This window comes from Chelonia mydas, chromosome 1, assembly GCF_015237465.2.
Source record: "Chelonia mydas isolate rCheMyd1 chromosome 1, rCheMyd1.pri.v2, whole genome shotgun sequence".
Lineage (NCBI taxonomy): Eukaryota > Metazoa > Chordata > Testudines > Cheloniidae > Chelonia > Chelonia mydas.
Genome location: NC_057849.1, coordinates 309,710,700 through 309,729,420, shown reverse-complemented (window position 1 = coordinate 309,729,420; position 18,721 = coordinate 309,710,700). Strand labels below are relative to the sequence as shown.

The following is an 18,721-nucleotide window of genomic DNA, read 5'->3' as shown; positions in this document are numbered from 1 at the left end:
TCTGATATGGTTCGGAGTAGCACTCCAGTTGCTCTGCACAAGCACTATGAACCCACATTGAAAGCTTTATTTTTTTAAATCCGAATATAAAATCATCATATAAATTCTCTCTCCATCAAAAGTGTAGACTACAAAATGTTAGTTTAAAAGAGATGCAGCTTTTCTACACACTCACAAGAGCACTGTAAAATCTTAACCATTCTTGCATTCCTGGTTCTCAAAAAAGACATTCTAGTAAAGTTTCACATGCATAGGGAAAGAATTTATTTTGCTGAGCTTTTTATTTCTAGTTTCAGGCTAGGGTGAGGCTCTTATACAGAGACCCTCCCCTTCAAAATGTACAAAAAAATGACACGTTTAAAGGTTTACCTCTAGAACTGCACACAGCCTTCCATTAGCTAACTGCATTAGGAAATGTGTAAGGTGGGCAAAACACTCTGGAGTAGCATTCATCTGACCCTAAAAACCAGGAAAATGTTAGAAAGAAATAGAAGCCTTGGTCAACAAAGCTGGTAACATAAGAACTGCTATAGTGGATCACCCATGGTCCACGTAGCCCAGGATCCTGGTTCCAGCACCAGATATTTCAGACAAATGTGCAATATGTGGAAAAATCTGTACCTCCCCCCACCAACCCATAAATGTCTCAGCCTAATTCCTAAAAGTTCAAGATTAGTTTCAGGCCTGAAACATGAGGTTTTATTCTTGGTCAAAGTGAAAATCTATCTATCAGTAGCTGGTCAATTAGGACATTTAAAATATAAATATACTTTTAAAATAAAATTATGAATGAGAAAAGATGCAAAATCCTGTAAAATTGCTTACCTCCGGGTCACCAATTCCTGAATCATATCCAGAAGAGACCAGAATAAGTTCTGGAACAAACTAAGATAAAACAAAGACATGTTATATGGCATTTTTGCAATCCCTGGGCCCAGTCCTGTCAACTAGACTACACACATGAATAAAGAATTTTCCTGAGTAAAGACTTAGCCTTTGTATTGTTTTCCTTACAGCCTTTTACATTGAATATGTAAAAATAAAATCCTAACTCATTTCAATATTTCACTTATCAGGCATCACTCATTCAGCCACTCCTTTCAGTAGAAACAATGGACCGACTGCATTTCAAATGCATACAGCATTCCTATATCTACAGATATTTATAAAAACACCACTTTAAAAAGTATTTAGTATTTAAAAAAAGGTTCTTTTTTAATTATTTTTATTCAAAAATCAGAACAAAAACATTACCTCAAAAGCCACTGGAAGCAACACATGGAAAAATGCAGCTAGATAATCTGAATTTCCCATTCCAACCTGCAAAACCAATGCATGAGATATGAAGCAGCTCTTTTTTCTGAGAAAGTAATGTGTTTATTTTCTAGGGGCCAGATCCACAAAAGATTTTAGGTGCTGTAATCTTAAGTATGCCTGTATTCACACCCTGCACACTATTGTAATATTCTTTGTACAAAATATGCCTTGTGTTGTATAATTTAAAAATTAATAACTCACTGACTATTTATATTCTTGTGTGATATATGTATGCAGTGTATATTAAGAGTTATGGATATACGGTAGAATTATGACTAAAGTGTGTTGAAATCAGGTATGTCGGGGGAGCTGGTAAACAGGAATGACTTACACAAAGCAATGTGTATTTGATTCTCTGACCAGCCCAGTATTCAGTTAAAGACAATGACGGTCCACTTTTAAATATTAGGTAACAAAGCTAACAAGTGGGGGAAGAGAGGGGAAAAGAACACAGAGCTTCCTTCATCACCAGATTCCATGGTGATTTCCTCACAGCTTGAATAAACTTTACTTTGAGGGGTACCCTCAGAAGAATCTGTTTCAAAGTTTTAATGGTCTATAAGCACAGGGTGGCGAACCTCAAGTGATAAGCAACTGAATCAACTGAGTTTTATAAGACTGTAATATTGTATACAGTGTACAGAGGTCTTTTCTGGAAGCTAATGACACAGTGGTGATTAATATAATTGGGAAAGGTATTTACTAACACTATATGAAGAAATATGGATACTTAAATGATATTATGCTTTAAAGTCTGTGGCCAAACAAGGTGAAACAGGTTCCCTCCCAGACAGGATAAAATGCAACTATTTACCTGTAAACTATTCTCCTGTAAATTAAGCATGTGGAATCAAAACAATGGAAGCCCATTTACATGCAGGGAGGTGGGAAGCCCACAGGAAGGGGAAAACAGCATGAGATCATCCCGCCTCTTGAAACAAAGTCACTGAACTTTGGAAGATATAAGCAAAGATAGAAGCCATCTTCGGCATCCATCACTAGATGGACACAAGGGAACAGAGTTCTTGCAAGCTGAGAAAGATGGGTCCTTCAACCAAGGAGAAGTTGAAGTCTCTGGAAACTGAATGTAGGTGAGAAACCATCTTGAACAAAGCTTATACCTTGCTAGATTGAGTTTTAGATGTGTGTTTTTCACTTTTATTTGCTTGTAGCCCTTTCTAGGTGTATTCCTTCTACTTGGCATCACTGAACCGATGTCTTGTTGTTAATTAATTTGTTTTATTTTTTACTATAAACCAATTCAGTGCTGTGTTTAAAGGGAAAGCTGCATTTACTCAAGTTAATAAGCTATGATCTGCTTGTGTGTCTTTAGAGAAACAAATGAAATTTATTATTTCTCTGCACTGTCCTGCTACTCTGAAACAGGTAAGGACTGGACATTGCAGAGCACACAGGCTTTGAGAAAATTTGGGATTGGGAGTGTGTTGGGGTCACCTTGCTGGTTGTAACCAAGGCTGGTGGAAGACACAGTGGGGCTATAGACAGGCTGCTGGGGTCAGAGCTGCTGAACCAGGACTGTCTAGCGCACAGACACTTCAGGGTGTGACCTGCATGCTTGTAGGCTGCATGTTTGTAGGTTGTGAACATCCCAGGCTGGGAGCTACAGCAGCAAAGCACTGTAAGGCATGCAGGGTTTCAGGGAAAATGGTGACACAACCGCTCACTGGTCTGGATTGTATCCAGAATCCCATGACAGATGCCTATGTCCCAGTTTTAGGCACCACTGCAATCTGCAAAACCCCCACCTGGCTGCCATCTAACCCCACAGGTACCTAAATTCACTCAGTACCTAAACTTTTGCTGTAAAAGTCCGGTAGGCAGGTAAGTTTCTGCCTCTAAGCATGCGCACTGCTGCCTAAGACAGGCATCTGGATGCCTAAGCCCCAGCCCGATGCTCAAACCAGGAGAAGATAGATGGAGGAATGCTTATCTTACCTGAGTCCAGCACGCAAGCTCAGAGCATGCCTAACACTAACAAAAAAGGCAGTGAGGATGATAATCTTTAGCCCAGTGGTTGGAGCACTCACCTGGGATGTGGGAGACCCTGGTTCAATTCCTTCCTCTACCTGATGTAGAGAAGGGATTTGAAAAAGGATAATCACAGGGCTAAAGGTTATTAGGGAGCTTTCCCCCTCTTCCCTTCCCTGCCATCTTGTGTGGAGTGAGACAGGCCCTATGAAATAGTTTAGGCACCTAAGTCACCTGACTCCAGGAAAAGGGTTTCCACAAGCAGAGACAGGTGCCTCTCTGCAGGCTGGACTTAGGTGCCTAACTCTGTAAGAGCGGAGGGACTTAGGACATCCCCCTCTTGTCAGCATCTCCCATTGGCCCGCTTAAAGTGCTGGCTTTTATGGATCCCATTCTCAGGTGCCTATCTCTCCCCAAGTGTTGTACAAAGGGGCTAGAATCCTAACTCAGGCTTTGTGGTTTTCAAGGTGCCTAAAAGTTAAGCATTGCAGTGCTCAACATTGCAATGCTTAAGTCCCATTGTGGATCCAGGGATCAGTTCCTTCAAGATTTTAGGGAAAGCCAGGAGCAATGGTTAAACAGGAGGAACAGAATACAAAGCTGGAGCCTTAGCTTTTAAGGCCCCAGTACAGCCATCCATCCCTATTCACCAAAGTATGTAAGCATCCAATTTCAATGGGTCTTAAGCACGTGCTTAAGTTCTTTGCTGAAGAGGGATGGATTTCATCATGTGCTCAAATGCTGTGCTGTACTGGGGCCTAACTAAATAACATACAGGTAAAGGAAGGGGAATGTGTGAATTGGTGATAGATTGTTTAAATCATCACACTGGAACTCATTTTCTCAGCAGAGATTCCATTCACCAGAATATGTGAACTCTGCCAAGTAATCAAGTCAATGCGTTTCTCATAAAAAGTATTACTTCTAAAACTGCTAAGACAACATTGCCCTGAATGCATGACAAAGTTACTGAATTTCCACTGTTATGCTATCAAGCAACATTTACCTTATTCCAAGGTACATTGAAATTGAATCCTTTTCCTTTTCCCTGACCAACAGCATCATAATCAGATTCTCTGAGCAAGGGCCAGAACTGCTGATGTTCATAGCGATGCCAGGAGTAATAGAGAACACTGAAAGAAAGAATAAACAAACCCAACTGAAACAAGAGTTATGAAGGATCTTTTCACATCTGACCCTCTCTGGCTCATTTCACAGAAAGCATGAAAATAGGCCTTAAGTAGCAAATATTCCTCATCTTTCTCTCCACTAATATCTCTGAACAAACTGGCACCCACTTACTTGAAAAGCTCCGTATAGTCTAGCACAACAGTCAAATTCAGCTAGGGCACTTTTGCTGTAAGTTTCTGGCATAGACTCATCTAGGGCCAGAGAAAAAGAATTTTCGAAAGAGGGGTTTTGCTGATGGGCTCAAAGTTTTTAGTTTTCAGAAAACAGCATAGAACACATTTGTTTAGGCCAACTGTTCACTGAATATTTGGATAGTGGTGCAGAGAGAGCTTTCTATCAGCAAACAAAGGTAGCCACGGGGCTCATATTGTGTCAGTTTTTCTAGAGTAGACTTACAAATTACTTTTAATTAGGTTTAAAGGTTTGTTTCGCTTTGTTTGACAAATGAGAATAAATAAATACAGCTTCAAAGAGAATGAAGTACCTAAAAGAATGAGAGTCATTTTGTAGGAATTTCCATTTTCAAAGTAAGAAGGGTTTTATTCTACAGAGAGGAGACCAAAAATAAACCAACTGGACGTGCAAAAAAAAAAAAAAAAATTTACAAACCTGGGATCCTCTTCAAATACATATTGAATTCCTTGTCCATGGTGCACATCCCAGTCAACAATGAGAATTCTGCATCAAAAGGAAATATTCACTAGAAGAACCACAGCAAACCAAGTCAAGAGGACAGTATAAGTAACAGACAGAGGAGAAGATTGTTAAAGGCACAAAGGCAATTTGGTGCCGAACACCTATGGACTTTCAGTGGAAGTTAGGCACCTAACTGACATTTGTGCCTTTGAAAACCTACCCCAGAGACAAATATACACTAACCTCTGGAGACCATATCTTCTTTTGGCATACTGAGCTGCAATGGCAACATTATTAAACACACAGAATCCATTGGCTGCATTTCGCTGGCTGTGATGACCTGGAGGCCTGAAACAAAGCTTGACATGGTTACTCACTATGAATGAACTTTGGCTGAAAAGTAATGTAACCCCTTCCTGGTTAGAGGGGCACTCTGTCCCCCTCTAGTGGTGGCTAGGCCACCTACAGATTGATGACCCTGCTACAGCCATGGCTGAGACCTATCTTTTAGCTCAGGCAGTAGAGGCTCATATATTTAGCTCAAGAGGTCCCATGTTTGATTCCTGCTGCCAGTACCCCTTAACATAACTCCTAAGTACTTCATTACCTTACTAATGCCATTCCATTGCACACTTTTCCTGACATCACAGAGTCCACCAGTTGCAAAGTTGCTCCTACTGCTAGTTTAGCACAGCGGTAAGTATTCTAAGAAAAAAAAAAATCTCATTATCATCATCAGCCACCCACCAGCTGGTTTAAACTAAATATAACTGACATGTTTTGCATCACTATAACAAATTATTTGAAGTGTTCCCTCCCTAGTGAAGTTGGAGCTGCATGAATGTAACTGAGAGCAGAATTTGACAATAGAAATTCAAGTGTGACTTTTACTAGAAATATTTGTGTATATCATGCACTGTTCTGAAGCATGAGCAATACACAGGCAAAAATGGGAAGAATTATGGGAGGAAAGTGTTGGCCTTAACTATCAGTCTCCTTCGTTTTATTAGTTTAAGTTAAAATCCAAAACTATACTCCAATCGGGTGGTGTGGTTAGAGAGCAGAAGCTGTAGAGCTGTTACAAGTATCAGTGTAGTAATTTTAACTGACAAACGTAAGTACCTCGTGAAAAAAACGACAAGTATATTTAAACAAAAGAAAAAAAGTTGGCTATTTTAATTCCAGCTATAAAAAATGGGCTTCTAACGCAACAGTACAAACACTTATATAAATGGCCATGCCCACATACTGGATGAAAGTAAACAGCATCATAATTTCCTGAGACTCTTCGGAGTTCTTCTTCATTCATTGTCTGGGTGCTCTTTACAACTTCCAAGTATTCTGAACTTTAATAATTTAAAAAAAAAAAAAAAAAAGAGAAAGCAGGTTAACTGAGCTCAGATATGGCCTGAAAAATCTCTACTAATGCAAAGAGAAAACAAAAGACTATGTGATAATATGAGAGGTTGGTGGTAGCATGTGAGACCTAGCTTCAGAATGTCAACCCCGCATATCTGGTGGTGTTCAGGGGATCAAAACCGAGATGTTAGGTCATATGAGAGCGTGACAACTATCATTTCTACTAGCAACCTGTCTGAGCAGAACCAAGTGTGGTTTGCAGTGTTGTTCAGTTTGGAGACTGCTATCGGCCCCCAAGGAGGCCACTCATTTAGGCTGTGTACACGTACGGTGGCGTGTACCTGTGTAGCTAAAAGACAGGCTACTTGTCACTGTGGTGTGTAACCACACGTCACAGTGAAAGGTTCTGGCAGGGAAAGGCAGTGGTGAAAGACTCTGGCAGTGAGGAGGCAGTGGGATCCTACACTGCTAACAATAGCAGTGAAGCAGGTGGGGGAGACTGCTTGGGTGTAGAGAGCCTGTATAGGGCATGCACCCTGGGGTTCAGGTGTGTTGGGCATTCCATTCCACTCTACTCACCGAAGCCATACCTCATTGTTTCCAGTTGTGTTTACATCTGTGATAGTGGGCATGCAACATCTGTACTCTACACGCTGTACTCTACACCCTTACTGTCCAAAGGAGAGATTGTCCCTTTGCAATCTGCCCTGAGTAAAGAGCAATGCAGAGATGCTCTGCCTCAAGAGTTGATGAGGGAATGATATTATGATTCTAAGAGTCACAGTTCAGTCCCAAATTCTCCCCTTGCTCCATGGAAGAAATAATTTGAATCAGCCCTTTATCAGGTTTATATTTTTTGCATCTCCACGCTGGCTCAATTGTGCTGGCATTGGAAGTGCATTGGAAGGGCAGAATCAATGCTCTAACCATTGTCTGTCCCTGCCCCTCCTGGTCCAACTGCATGGGAATGGCATCCCAGTGGAACCTGTTCTGTCCTCCACTCTGTGACTTAGGATATGATGCATCTTACACCCTCCCCGCTTACTCTCATGTGGGGTCATGCAACACAAGCCACAGTCTCACTCCAGGTAGAAGACAGACACAGTAATGGCAGCTGCCTAATAGGGACAGATGTAAAAGAGTGGCTCCAAAATGAAGAGGTTGGCAAGAACTAAGGAGTAGGATCCAAATTCACTGTATTTAAGAAAAGAAAAAGAAAAAAGAAAAAAAAAAAAGAGCTAGCTTAAACCCATAGGCACCAGGTGTGAACAACACGTACAAAACATTTCAACATAAATAAATATTAACTAGCTCTTATACAGCACCTTTATAAAGGAGGTCAGTATCCTTGTCCCCGTGAGGCACAGGGAAGGGAAGTGACTTGCTCAAGGACACCCAGCAGGCCAAAGGCAGAGCTAGGAATAGAACCCAGGTCTCTTGAGTCCCAATCCATTGTGGTGTCCTCTAGGAAGAGTAAGAACTTTACATGTCTTTTGAGGGAGGCAGGTGGCAGAGTGGGTCACCATGGGACCTCTTATCGGCCTGATTTTCTACATGCGTAGGCACCGATCCAGATCACAAATAAAATTGAACTTGGTGTTTCATCCTAATGTACAATCAACATTTGCCCATTCTGAAAAACCACTACACAACATGCCACAATTAAGTCTGGGCCAGGGCTACAGCCAGAGCCTTCTGATTTCAGGAATCCCATCTCTGGGGCACCCTCTCTGAGTATGTATGCCACAGTCCCTCTGGGCCCAGGGCCTTCTGCAGAATTAAATACAATGCCTTTCTATTTGATTCAATTTATCTTAGATAATTTCCCCTCAACATCTCTTCCTATTTGATTTATACAAATCCCCATTTTTCCTGTGTTCATTTTTTCTGGCAAAGTTGGACCAGTTTTGTTTAAAGATTACTTTTAAAGTTTTACAAGTACAGAGCCTCAGTTGTATGCAGTTAGCGCTGGATACAATTGGCAATCTCTGCTCAAAAGAAGCCCAGAATAGGAAAAGCAAGAAAATTGTCAGACAGGATTTAGGGGCATTACAGGCTTGTGCAGGGAAGTTTGTTCAGCACCTGCCCCCACTACACCTAGATCTAGCCAGTCTTTCATTTTGGTCCTGATCCATTGCTCACTGATATCGGGGGAATCCTTCAATTGACTTCACTGAGCTTTGGGTCAGGACCTTTCATAGCAGCAAAATATATGAACGGTTTCTGTAAAGATCAAATAGGATCCAGGTGATTAAATTAACATTATACTTGATATCACACCTGTGAACCAACATGATCTCTTCTTCGGTTCCTTCCCTGACAGGTACATGGACACATCTTTCCAAAAGATGATAATGTTTAAGTTGCTCATAGGAAGATAACAATCTTTCCGGCACTTCAATATCACACTCAGGGCTACAAATAAACAAAAATTATCTTGTTACAATACAATATCAACAAGTCTTATTATAAATCCTCTTCAGGGATGCTTAGGCACAAATATTTCATTGTAAGAAGATTCATTTTTCTTGTAGGGGTGAATAAAAGAAAAAAGATCTTTGAAAACTTTCCAGTTTGGGGAATTGGGGAGGTGGGGGAACAACAAACATTTTTTGGTTATAAAAATGCATGAGTAAGAAGAAATTTTATGTGGCTCTTTAAAAACATCAGGAGTGCAACCAACAAAGAACGAAGCCAAAATAAATAAATAAATAGAGAGAGAGAGAGCCCTAAAATAAAGAAGGCAGGAGTATTCAAATGAAAAGAGTATCAGAGATAAATAATGCTCAAGGCCAGCAAAGAAAAAGGGGATTTACAGCAGGATTCTACTTTGATCAAAAGCCGTAAAAATAAAAAAAACTCCCTGGGTCCCAAGAAAATGCAGCTCGCAAAATGGAAATCAGGGCCACCCATCAACTCTTGTATACGGCATTTCTAGAAACGCTCTAATAACGGTTTGTTCATAGAAAATGCAGCAAACCTGCAGTTGACTTACTTATCCCAAAGTAGTTTGTAACTTGTCATTTCATCATCGTAAATCAAAGCTGTTCCTGAAGCCATTGCTAAAACAAAACAAAACAGACATCCCAAGATACATTTCTGCATATTCAGGCAGAAAACAAAAATTACAAAAAAAGGATTGAACTGTTCATACGTCATCTTATCCTGTGTAATCTATTTTGGGGATGAATGCCCACATTACAGAGGCAACAATACAAAGCAGAGGCAGTGATCCAGAAACTGGAGCACAAAGAAAAGGAGTACTAGTGGCAACTTAGAGACTAAGCAATTTATTTGAGCATAAGCTTTCATGAGCTACAGCTCACTTCGGGCCCTGCAATTGTCTGAATATGCAGCAAGCCAACATTGTTGGCCATTAGAGCACTAGACTCTCTCTGTTATCCAAACTGTAACATTGCGCTACATACCTATCTGTCAGGGCTGGTCTGAATGTATGTTTGTGAAGTATTGGGTAATCCTCAGACTGGTGAAACCAAAGTGTTATTATTTATACCACAGTCGTTACAGTTATAATAAATTGATCACATTAACCTTTATAAGGTTTACTTTTAGAAGGATGGGTCTTATGGATATAAAAAGAAATTCATTTTAAAAACGGATATAAAGTGACAAAAGCAAATTCAAATGCAAAACAATAAACTGGTGTCATCAAAGGCAAGGACCAGAGATCAGCTAGTGGGATGTTAATATGTAACCTGGAACTGCCCAGATCAGCTCAGCTTTCCAGTTCAGTCTCATATCAGTTTATTTTATAACTTCTAAATTACAAAGCCGTTTCCCTATTATTTTAATAGCTCGCGTGTTTGCAGCAGGACCAATCGCAAAATCAAATCATCCAGTCACCCCACCCTCACCAGTAAAAATAATCCCAAGAGCGAGTTGCCTGAACACTTGTGTAACGGTGTGAGAGCGCTGGCGCTTCACTAGCATCCCGAGGTCAGTGGCACCCCGCAAAAGGCCGTGACACCCCTTGGCTCAGCAGTGCAAACACATAAAAAAGAAGCTGGGGGAGAGGGTATGAGAATGCATCAGTCCTGCAGGCAGCCAACCACCCCGGGGGCGGAATAAAGGCGGGGGTAGGAGAATAAAAGACGGTGCAAATTGCGGGAGGGGGAGGCCATGCGCTTCTCATTCCCGCCCTGGGCTGTGCGGGGGTGATAAAGGGCTTCAGGCTACCGCCCCTCGCGGGAAGAGAGGGGCGGGTGCAAAGGAGAAGCGGGAGGGTGACTGTATCTTTGCTCTGAGCGGGGGCCTTGCGTCCCCTACCTGGGTTGTCTTTGCGCCGCTGCTACGGCGCGGCCCCTTTGTCTTCGCTTCCTGTTTCCTTTGCCAGCCCATGAACCCGGAGTGAAACCCCCAACCTGCTCCACCTCCCTCCTCCGTCCTTCCCATTTAAGTGGCTCACGTGACCGATCTCTGAGGGAGGAGTCAAATGGTAGGGCACGCACGTGTGTGTGAGAGAGAGATAGCGAGAGAGAGAGCGAGAACTAGAACTAGAACTAGAACTAGAACTAGGGGTGGCCGAACACGGTGTGTGCGAGGGATTCGTGTGGCTGGGCTCTTGGGGCAGGGAACTCTGCGTGTGACGGACAGGGCCGTGTGAGTGGGTTGGGGTGGGAGGACACTGTGTGTGTAAGGGACAAGGGTGGCTGGGCACTGTGTGTGTGTGTGAACCTCACTGAGGAAACTTGAAGGGCCTGGTTCTCATTACACGAAGGCCACATTACACCTCTCTCATGTGTAAAGAGGTCTTATGGTGGGTACATGTGTAAGTTGTATCCATTCTGAGGCCCCTTTACACTGTGTAAGGTAGACTTAGTCCTGGTCTGCACCTGAAACCTAGCTACGTCGCTCAGGGGTGGGAAAAATTCACATCCTCAGAGACTGTCCGCTGACCTAAAACCCAGTATAGACACTGGTAAATCAATAGAAGAATTCTCGCTTGGACCTCGCTACCACCTCTCAAGGTAAAATCCCTTCCATCGCTGTAGCAAGTGTTTGCGCTATAGCATTACAGTGGCACAGTTGCCACGCTGCAGCTATTCCACTGTAGCACTTGTAGTGTAGACATATTGTTAGTGCAAATTGGTATCAGCCCCTTTGTTAGGGATTGTTTTGAATGTGTTTTCCGGGCCAGTCTTTGTTACACTCCCAGTCAGGGACAGTTTAAAACAGGAGTATTTTATTAAACTTTTGCCGTAATCCAACAAAACCCTTCAACCTAAATCCTGACTAAATCCCCCAATATAAAGGTAAATAAAACTAAACTAAGGAAATAACTCCTTTTATTTTTATAGGTTTCAGAATAGCAGCCGTGTTAGTCTGTGTTCGCAAAAAGAAAAGGAGTACTTGTGGCACCTTAGAGACTAACAAATTTATTTGAGCATAAGCTTTCGTGAGCTACAGCTCACTTCATCGGAAGCATTCAGTGGAAATTTATTTTTATAAAGAACCATGAATCTAATTTCCTGTGGATCATACTCAAAGTGTACCTTTTAGTATGATCAAAACCGGGTTAGTGATGTTGCTGACCATTCTGAGAGGTATTGTGCTTCTAAAATGGGTCACGCACTGCTGGGTGTGAATGTTACCATGAAGAGAGCCTTTTAATGTGACCTTTATTGGAGAGTTGGTACTTGTATAAGCACTGACAGAGTTCTTTAAATATTTATCATTTTACCACCAGAGAATGACACACAAGCCACAGGACAGAATGACCTGAGCTTTTCAACTACATGCTTTTTTAAGCAGTTGCTTCATTATACAACACAGCTTTAAAATAGGTTGTTTCAGCTTCTGGGTATTTCTTAATCTGTATTAGTTTTCCAGTCCATAACAGCAAACTACGGGCTAGCTCTGGTTCAGATGCATGTATATAAAATATAAGAACGGCCATACTGGGTCAGAACAAAGGTCCATCTAGCCAAGTATCCTGTCTTCCAACGGTGGCCAATGCCAGGTGCCCCAGGGGGAATGAACAGAACAAGTGATCCATTCCCTGTTGCCCATTCCCAGCTTCTGGCAAAAAGAGGTTAGGTATACCATCCCTGCCCATCCTGGCTAATAGCCACTGGTGGACCTACCCTCCATGAATTTATCTTTTTCTTTTTTGACCCCTGTTATAGTCTTGGCCTTCACAACTTCCTCTGGAAAATGATTTGCATTTAATTAATGTCAATGGGAATTGTGGCCACCAATCTAACGAAGAGGATTTGTTCCAGTAACAACACTACTCAATTCATAACAAGAGTTCCACAATATATATACAGAAACCTCTATGCCATATGGATTTTAATTATTAGAAAAGATTCATATTGGGGCCTATCTGCACTACTTGAATAAACATGCTTGTACACAACTCTCTGCTATGAATAGGGGACACTGTTATAACCATTTAAATACAGTTTTTTATTGTCAGTACGGATGGGAAAACAGCTCTAAAATATTGAAATAAAAAGAAAACGGTACAGAGTTTAGGCATAGAAGTTTCTGGTTATCAGGGGATATCTGATTCAGTCCCATATTTTCTTGTCCTCATTGGTAAGAAGAAGCCATGTTGTTAATATTGGCCTTAGGCAAAGAGTGGGACTCCATGGTGCTGGGAACTGAACAACATGGAACAGAAGACAGTCCCTGCCCCTGAGAGCTTACAGTTCGCAATGAGCTCTGCAAGGGTAGACTCAATCAAAGAGTTTATTAAAGGATTGGGGTCTAACTAAGGACAAGATGTGACAGGTGAGAATAGGATATAATGGTGGGAGGAGAGAAGCCAAGAAGCCAGGGCTAACAGTGTTAGGAACACAAGGTTGTATATATTAGCTAAGTGTAGCTAGATTTTTAAATTTTTGTATGTAAGTGAACAAGAGGGTGATTAATGAATCACTAAAAAACTATGTGCTTAGTTTTAATAAGGATGCCCTGGAGCATGGTAGAGAATTATGTTCTAGTTGGTGTAGTTGGGACCTTAGGACCTTGCTTGAAAAATCCAGATGCTTTTTTAAACTTTTTAAATATACAGATACAACAGGTAGCATATTACTGGTGTAGCTGATAATTTATGCAGTAGCTATTACATGTTTTTGTGCTGATTATACATCTTTATGAAATTACTTCTTATGTGTTTGAAATTAAATTGAGCCCAATCCATCACCACTGTGTTTTAAGATCAGCACAGGCATACTACAACTGAAGATGCTAATTACAATAATTTGGGCAGTATAATGTTTTACATTTCTTGAATATTATCAGTGCCTTTTGCAGTTGTCTTAGTCCCATGTAATTCCCAGAGACAGCTTGTAAAGCACCTGGGTTGATTTTTTTAAAGTAACTAATGTTTTATTTGAATTAATAAAATGAAAACAGTAGAGTTCTGATTCAGATTCCAGTAGGAGTGTACACTTTTTCAAAATGATCACACACGATCAAGAAAGTACTTTTTCAAAACCTGTACTTGTCTTTATGCTTTAAAATATTAATACTATGGTATTGTAAGTGCTACCCATTATAAAATAAAACTAGCCACCCCAACCATGTCCTTCTGAGGCACTCAAACTGATGTCTATTTGACAGAAAAGGAAACCATTTTGTCCATATAGAAATGTCCAGTAGAGGGCCACCTTCTTTTAAAACACTCCATCAATGTAAGAAATTAAGTAGATTAGATGTAGGCCAAATTTTATCAAAGCAGGTGCCTAAAATTAGGCACCTAAAACCACAGTTAGGGCATGTAAAAGTCAATACTGAGATATTACAGTGATGGGCAATACAGAAAACTTAAGAAACTGTAGACAGACAGATTTTCAGAGGTGCTGAGCACCTCAAACAGCATTAGAAGCATTCATTGTTATGATTTGCACAAGAAAGTGTTTTATGACAGTGTTATACATATTATGCAAGATTTTTCACAACAATCTGAGGATACACATTTATACATGCTGGGCCAAAGTGGCTGGAACACCATTTACCACACAGAAATTATGTCCACTTACACCCAGGTTGAATTCAACCTGTTATAACATATTTTTAAAAAATTACATTAAGACTTTACATTGCATTTATAATACATTTCTATTTACAAGACTGCATTGGTATGAGGAGTGTAGTCACCTTTTACATGTATCAGGGACCATAAGATAAATATTTATAAACATTTATGGTGTTTCCACTTCCGTGTGGCCAAAGTTAGTTGGGAGTCCCTCCTCTGCCAGCGGTAAATTTGGTTTACTAAAACGGTACCTTCCTCAATATTCCCCACAATGAGATACACCATCGGGCGGTAGGTCTGCGTCATCCTCTGAGTACAATTTTCATTCATAAGCAACCACTGTTGTATCATGTTCCGAGTATCATAAGGCAAGAGCAAACCCTGGTTGATGAATTCCACCTGGCATTCAATATTATACTCCTGATCACCAGAAACTGTTCTCTTTTTGGACAGCTTTACCTTTACCGCTAGGGAGAAAAAGACACATAAGTTGCTTTAACTATTTAAGTGTAGCAAGGAATACTGCCTAATGAGCAGTGGAGGAATCCACAGTGAATTCTACAGTATAAGTATTAGGTTATACCTTTGTTTTGGGTCATTGCCATAGATTATGGTAGTATTTTTTTAAAGAGGGACATAGATAAGAGAAGTTTTTCACTGAATCTCACAACCAGGAAAATGTAACATTCTCACAAAGATCACTGTCATATATCTTTAGTGACACTGCATGTGTCCAACTACTAGGGTGACCAGATGTTCCAGCACCCTGGTATCATTCCAGCTTTGTAGGGCAGCCCAGGTATCCCAGCTGGTCCTATTGAAATTGTGACTTTGTCCATTTTTCAGCAGAATCAACCAACAAAATATCTGGCTACTGCTGCCTGCTCTTTGCTCCACCTTCTTTAGTTCTTCCCTTTCTCAGTAAAGCTTCCCATCCAGCTCTTTCCCCAGATCCAACTGCATCATTGCGTTTCCACACCCACTTCTCCTAAGGCCTGATCCAAAGTCAACTGAAGTCAATGAAAGTCTTAGCATTGACTTCTGTGGGTTCTGGAAGAGGCTTCTAGCTGTAATCTCAAAGTATTGTCGGTGGAAGCCCAACGAGGCAGCAGCCAGAACTTTCAAACCCTCATCAGATAAGACTTTTTTTTTAATGTTAGCATTTACTGAATCTTGCTTTGTGTGGTTAACAGGAATAATGCACATGTACACATTCAGTAAGGAACTTTCCTCTTTTAATGTCAAACAGCCAAGTGCCTCAGCTTTCTTTTGGTTTTAACTGCCAATAAAAGCCACTTCACTCCTTTGCTGCAGATTTCAGAGTAGCAGCCGTGTTAATCTGTATTCGCAAAAAGAAAAGGAGTACTTGTGGCACCTTAGAGACTAACAAATTTATTTGAGCATAATGCATCCGATGAAGTGAGCTGTAGCTCACAAAAGCTTATGCTCAAATAAATTTGTTCGTCTCTAAGGTGCCACAAGTATTCCTTTTGGCCACAGATGTTATCCATAAAGTACACTGTAGTACAGCAAATTAGACTAGAACAAAAAAGCCACTTGGTTATAAAATAGACAATAAGGCAACCTCATCATTCAAATGAAATCAGCACGGGGCCTATTTGTATATTATTTATAGGGGAACGAACTTCCAGAAAATATTGGCTTGGGGCTAAATCCTGACACACACACACACACGGACATCACAAACTGCCAATTATATTAGAGATAGTTTTTGAATACATCTGAAGTGACAAAGTGTGTCCACTATTCAGGAATCAAAAATACTGGTGTCTCTAATCGTACATATATTAACAAGAACTTACCAAAATTGTTGGCACAGAAAACATCAAGTACTCTTTTCTGTGTAAAGAATTCCTCCACTGCTGGGCAGGTCTGGCATATAGGCTTTGGCAATTCTGGTAAGAAATATTAAAGTCTTGTTATTGTTTTGTCCTTTGTCTGAATTTAGAGCCAATGAAAGGTGCGAGAGTGACAGGCCTGAAGAGTAAGGTTCTCCACTTAACCACAGAACAGGTGTGATGTAGGCAAGCTTCCAGACAGTGCTCTGAAAATGGGCCCCTTCTATGTAGAAAAGGGGGTTCATTTTCCATGCCCTTTCACATTGCTTGCTAAGAGTGACAAGGGTATCAATTTGTACCATTTATGGCATGTGTATTGGAGTAATTCTATTGGTGATGCTATGCTAAATTCACGAGAAGGAAGATCTTGTGGTTAAGGCATTGGGCTAGGGCTCCGGAAATAGTATTGGTTCTGCCACAGGCTTCCTGTCTGAGCTTGGGCAAGTCATTTATGGCCAGATTTCCAAAGGTGACTTCAATAGGAGCTGCTGGGTGCTAAAATCTGGGCGTTAATCTCTCTGTGCCTAAGTTTCCCAGCACTAAAATGGGAATTCTTCCCTACCTCACAGAGCTGTTGTGAGGACAAATTTATTGTGTATATGAAGTACTCAAATACATGGTGATGAGGGCCATAGACACTCCTATCAGTAAATAAATAAAATACATTGAGCTCTGTAGATACCGTGGTGATTATGCTGCATATATGCATGATTGTATTAGCCTTCCTCCTGCCATCTGACCATCCTTCCTTGACTTCAGGGCAGTTATAATGATTATACCAATTAAAATCTGGCCCAGTTTACACTGAAGGTGTTCAGCACTTCACAGGATCGGGTGCAAAATGGATCTGAATGCATGCACAATAAATGTGCACCCAAGGAAATGACTGTTTACAAAAGAGACTGTTTTTGAAATTTGTCCCGCAAGTTGTATTTGATTGATTCTGTACACTTGATTTTAAAAGAGCTCACAGCCAATCCCACCCATCTACTCCATCTACCTTTAAGAATATGTTTGTATTCTTTGCTAAGAGATGCTAAACACATGTCCTCATCAGCAGGGAAACGATCACAGTCCAAACTGTCAGGCCAAGCCAGTCCATGGCAGAGGAGCACAGGAGCACAGCTGTCACGAACAGCGACACACATACTCCTGCAAGGATGGATGAAGCTGTGAAAAAATAAAAATCAGGTCCAACCAGTTAAATTTATTGGAAGTCAGTGACAATAGTGATTATTCCTACAGTAAATTCTGTACAGAGTTGTGAAAGTCTTTCTTATATGTCAGGGTTTAACATCCTCAGTCTTCATCAATGATGCAACTCCACACAGACAGAGGGTGCTGCTGGGGGTTCTGTATCTGGGCCTTGGGCTGGCTTTTAGAATTCATACATTGTTTTAAGAAAAATACCCGTACGTCATTTTTGATAGGCACTCAATAAGGGCCTACTTCTATGTCCAATAAGTGATTTCAGCAGTAATTGGATTGGGCCCTAAATTATTAATACGAATAACACTGCAATCAAACGAAATAAAACCCAACATTGTTTGATCACAACTCTCTCTTTTTTTACATCATGACCAACGTTTAAGTAGAACACTTCTTGTGTGGAATTTTTTCCTGGAACAGGCAGGCAAAAGAAAGGTTAATAAATATTCTTCAGCAAAAGAGAAACAATTGGGCTGAGAATTATCTTCATTCTAAGATTTAACAACATACATTCAGATTGATATCTATTCAGGTACACAAGGCAGAATTTTAGAACGTGACATGGTACTTACGTATCTAAACAGACTGGCGCAAACAGAGAGCACAGAAATGTCCTTGCATGAGGGTGGCAGCCAGTTTGCACAAAGTGCTGCCATTCAGCAGATTTTGGAATAACCTCTGCCATACTTGTGTGTCCCATCAGGTTGGGAAGCCTCATTTCAGAATAACCAATGCTGTGGCACATGCCCATCTCCATAGGTATCGCTACACATTTAGTGGATAATCCGATGTCAAAACCCATTGTCAATCTTAGGAAGCCACTCAGAGCAAAGAGCATCTGTGCTGCAGGAAACATCTTTGTGTGACTCCTGAGTTGCTAAATATGGGGTTGTCAAGTCCTTCTGCAGTGTTCAGACACACAAGCCTTGTGGTTTATATACACCATGAGCTCACTGCCCCATTCGTTATCAACAGCTTATCAAAACACTCTAGACAAGACCTGGGCTTATTGCCCATTCAAGTGATTGTTGTGATAACCAGGGAGGTGGAGACGATGACTTTAAATGCAAAAATTTACATATGGGATTTCATGAGTCTGAAAATGTCAGTGCTGCAGCATACTATGTGGCATATTAAATTGTGACACATGGTAGTT

The 18,721-nt window shown here is 40.9% G+C and overlaps 2 protein-coding genes across 5 annotated transcripts in view; both read right to left on the bottom strand.

The window, feature by feature from the left end:
- The window catches only part of HDAC10 (histone deacetylase 10), a 38,214-nt gene extending 27,286 nt beyond the window's left edge, over positions 1-10,928 (bottom strand). For 2 of the 4 annotated variants that reach the window (XM_037889008.2, XM_037889009.2), the window contains exons 1-11: positions 10,780-10,928; positions 9,488-9,554; positions 8,773-8,907; positions 6,383-6,479; positions 5,741-5,838; positions 5,377-5,481; positions 5,107-5,175; positions 4,313-4,439; positions 1,255-1,320; positions 826-885; positions 370-459 (exon numbers count right to left, since the gene is read on the bottom strand). In XM_037889008.2, the coding sequence (XP_037744936.1) occupies positions 370-459; positions 826-885; positions 1,255-1,320; positions 4,313-4,439; positions 5,107-5,175; positions 5,377-5,481; positions 5,741-5,838; positions 6,383-6,479; positions 8,773-8,907; positions 9,488-9,552 (912 nt within the window). In that variant the 5' untranslated portion in view covers positions 9,553-9,554; positions 10,780-10,928. Of the gene's footprint in view, positions 1-369; positions 460-825; positions 886-1,254; positions 1,321-4,312; positions 4,440-5,106; positions 5,176-5,376; positions 5,482-5,740; positions 5,839-6,382; positions 6,480-8,772; positions 8,908-9,487; positions 9,555-10,779 lie in introns of those variants that run through there. The other 2 variants (XM_037889010.2, XM_043550547.1) reach the window with 2 other exon arrangements.
- A 3,592-nt stretch (positions 10,929-14,520) lies between these two features.
- LOC102938308 (secreted frizzled-related protein 2) lies at positions 14,521-18,367 on the bottom strand. Its single transcript, XM_007056859.3, has 4 exons — positions 18,138-18,367; positions 17,357-17,526; positions 16,321-16,413; positions 14,521-14,964 (listed from the first exon to the last, which is right to left on the bottom strand). Exons 1-4 carry the CDS (start codon positions 18,365-18,367, stop codon positions 14,654-14,656), a joined length of 804 nt encoding a protein of 267 aa, XP_007056921.2. The 3' UTR covers positions 14,521-14,653.
- Between the last annotated feature and the right edge of the window lie 354 nt (positions 18,368-18,721).

Bases quoted from the DNA above. Each gene is read 5' to 3' on its own strand.
- LOC102938308 (XM_007056859.3), bottom strand. From the start codon at position 18,367: ATGGGTTTTGACATCGGATTATCCACTAAATGTGTAGCGATACCTATG. The intron at 17,527-18,137 runs GTAAGTACCATG...ATTTTTTCACAG, and splicing joins GCGCCAGTCTGTTTAGATAC to CTTCATCCATCCTTGCAGGA. The intron at 14,965-16,320 runs GTAAGTTCTTGT...TTTTCTCCCTAG, and splicing joins TTTCTGTGCCAACAATTTTG to CGGTAAAGGTAAAGCTGTCC.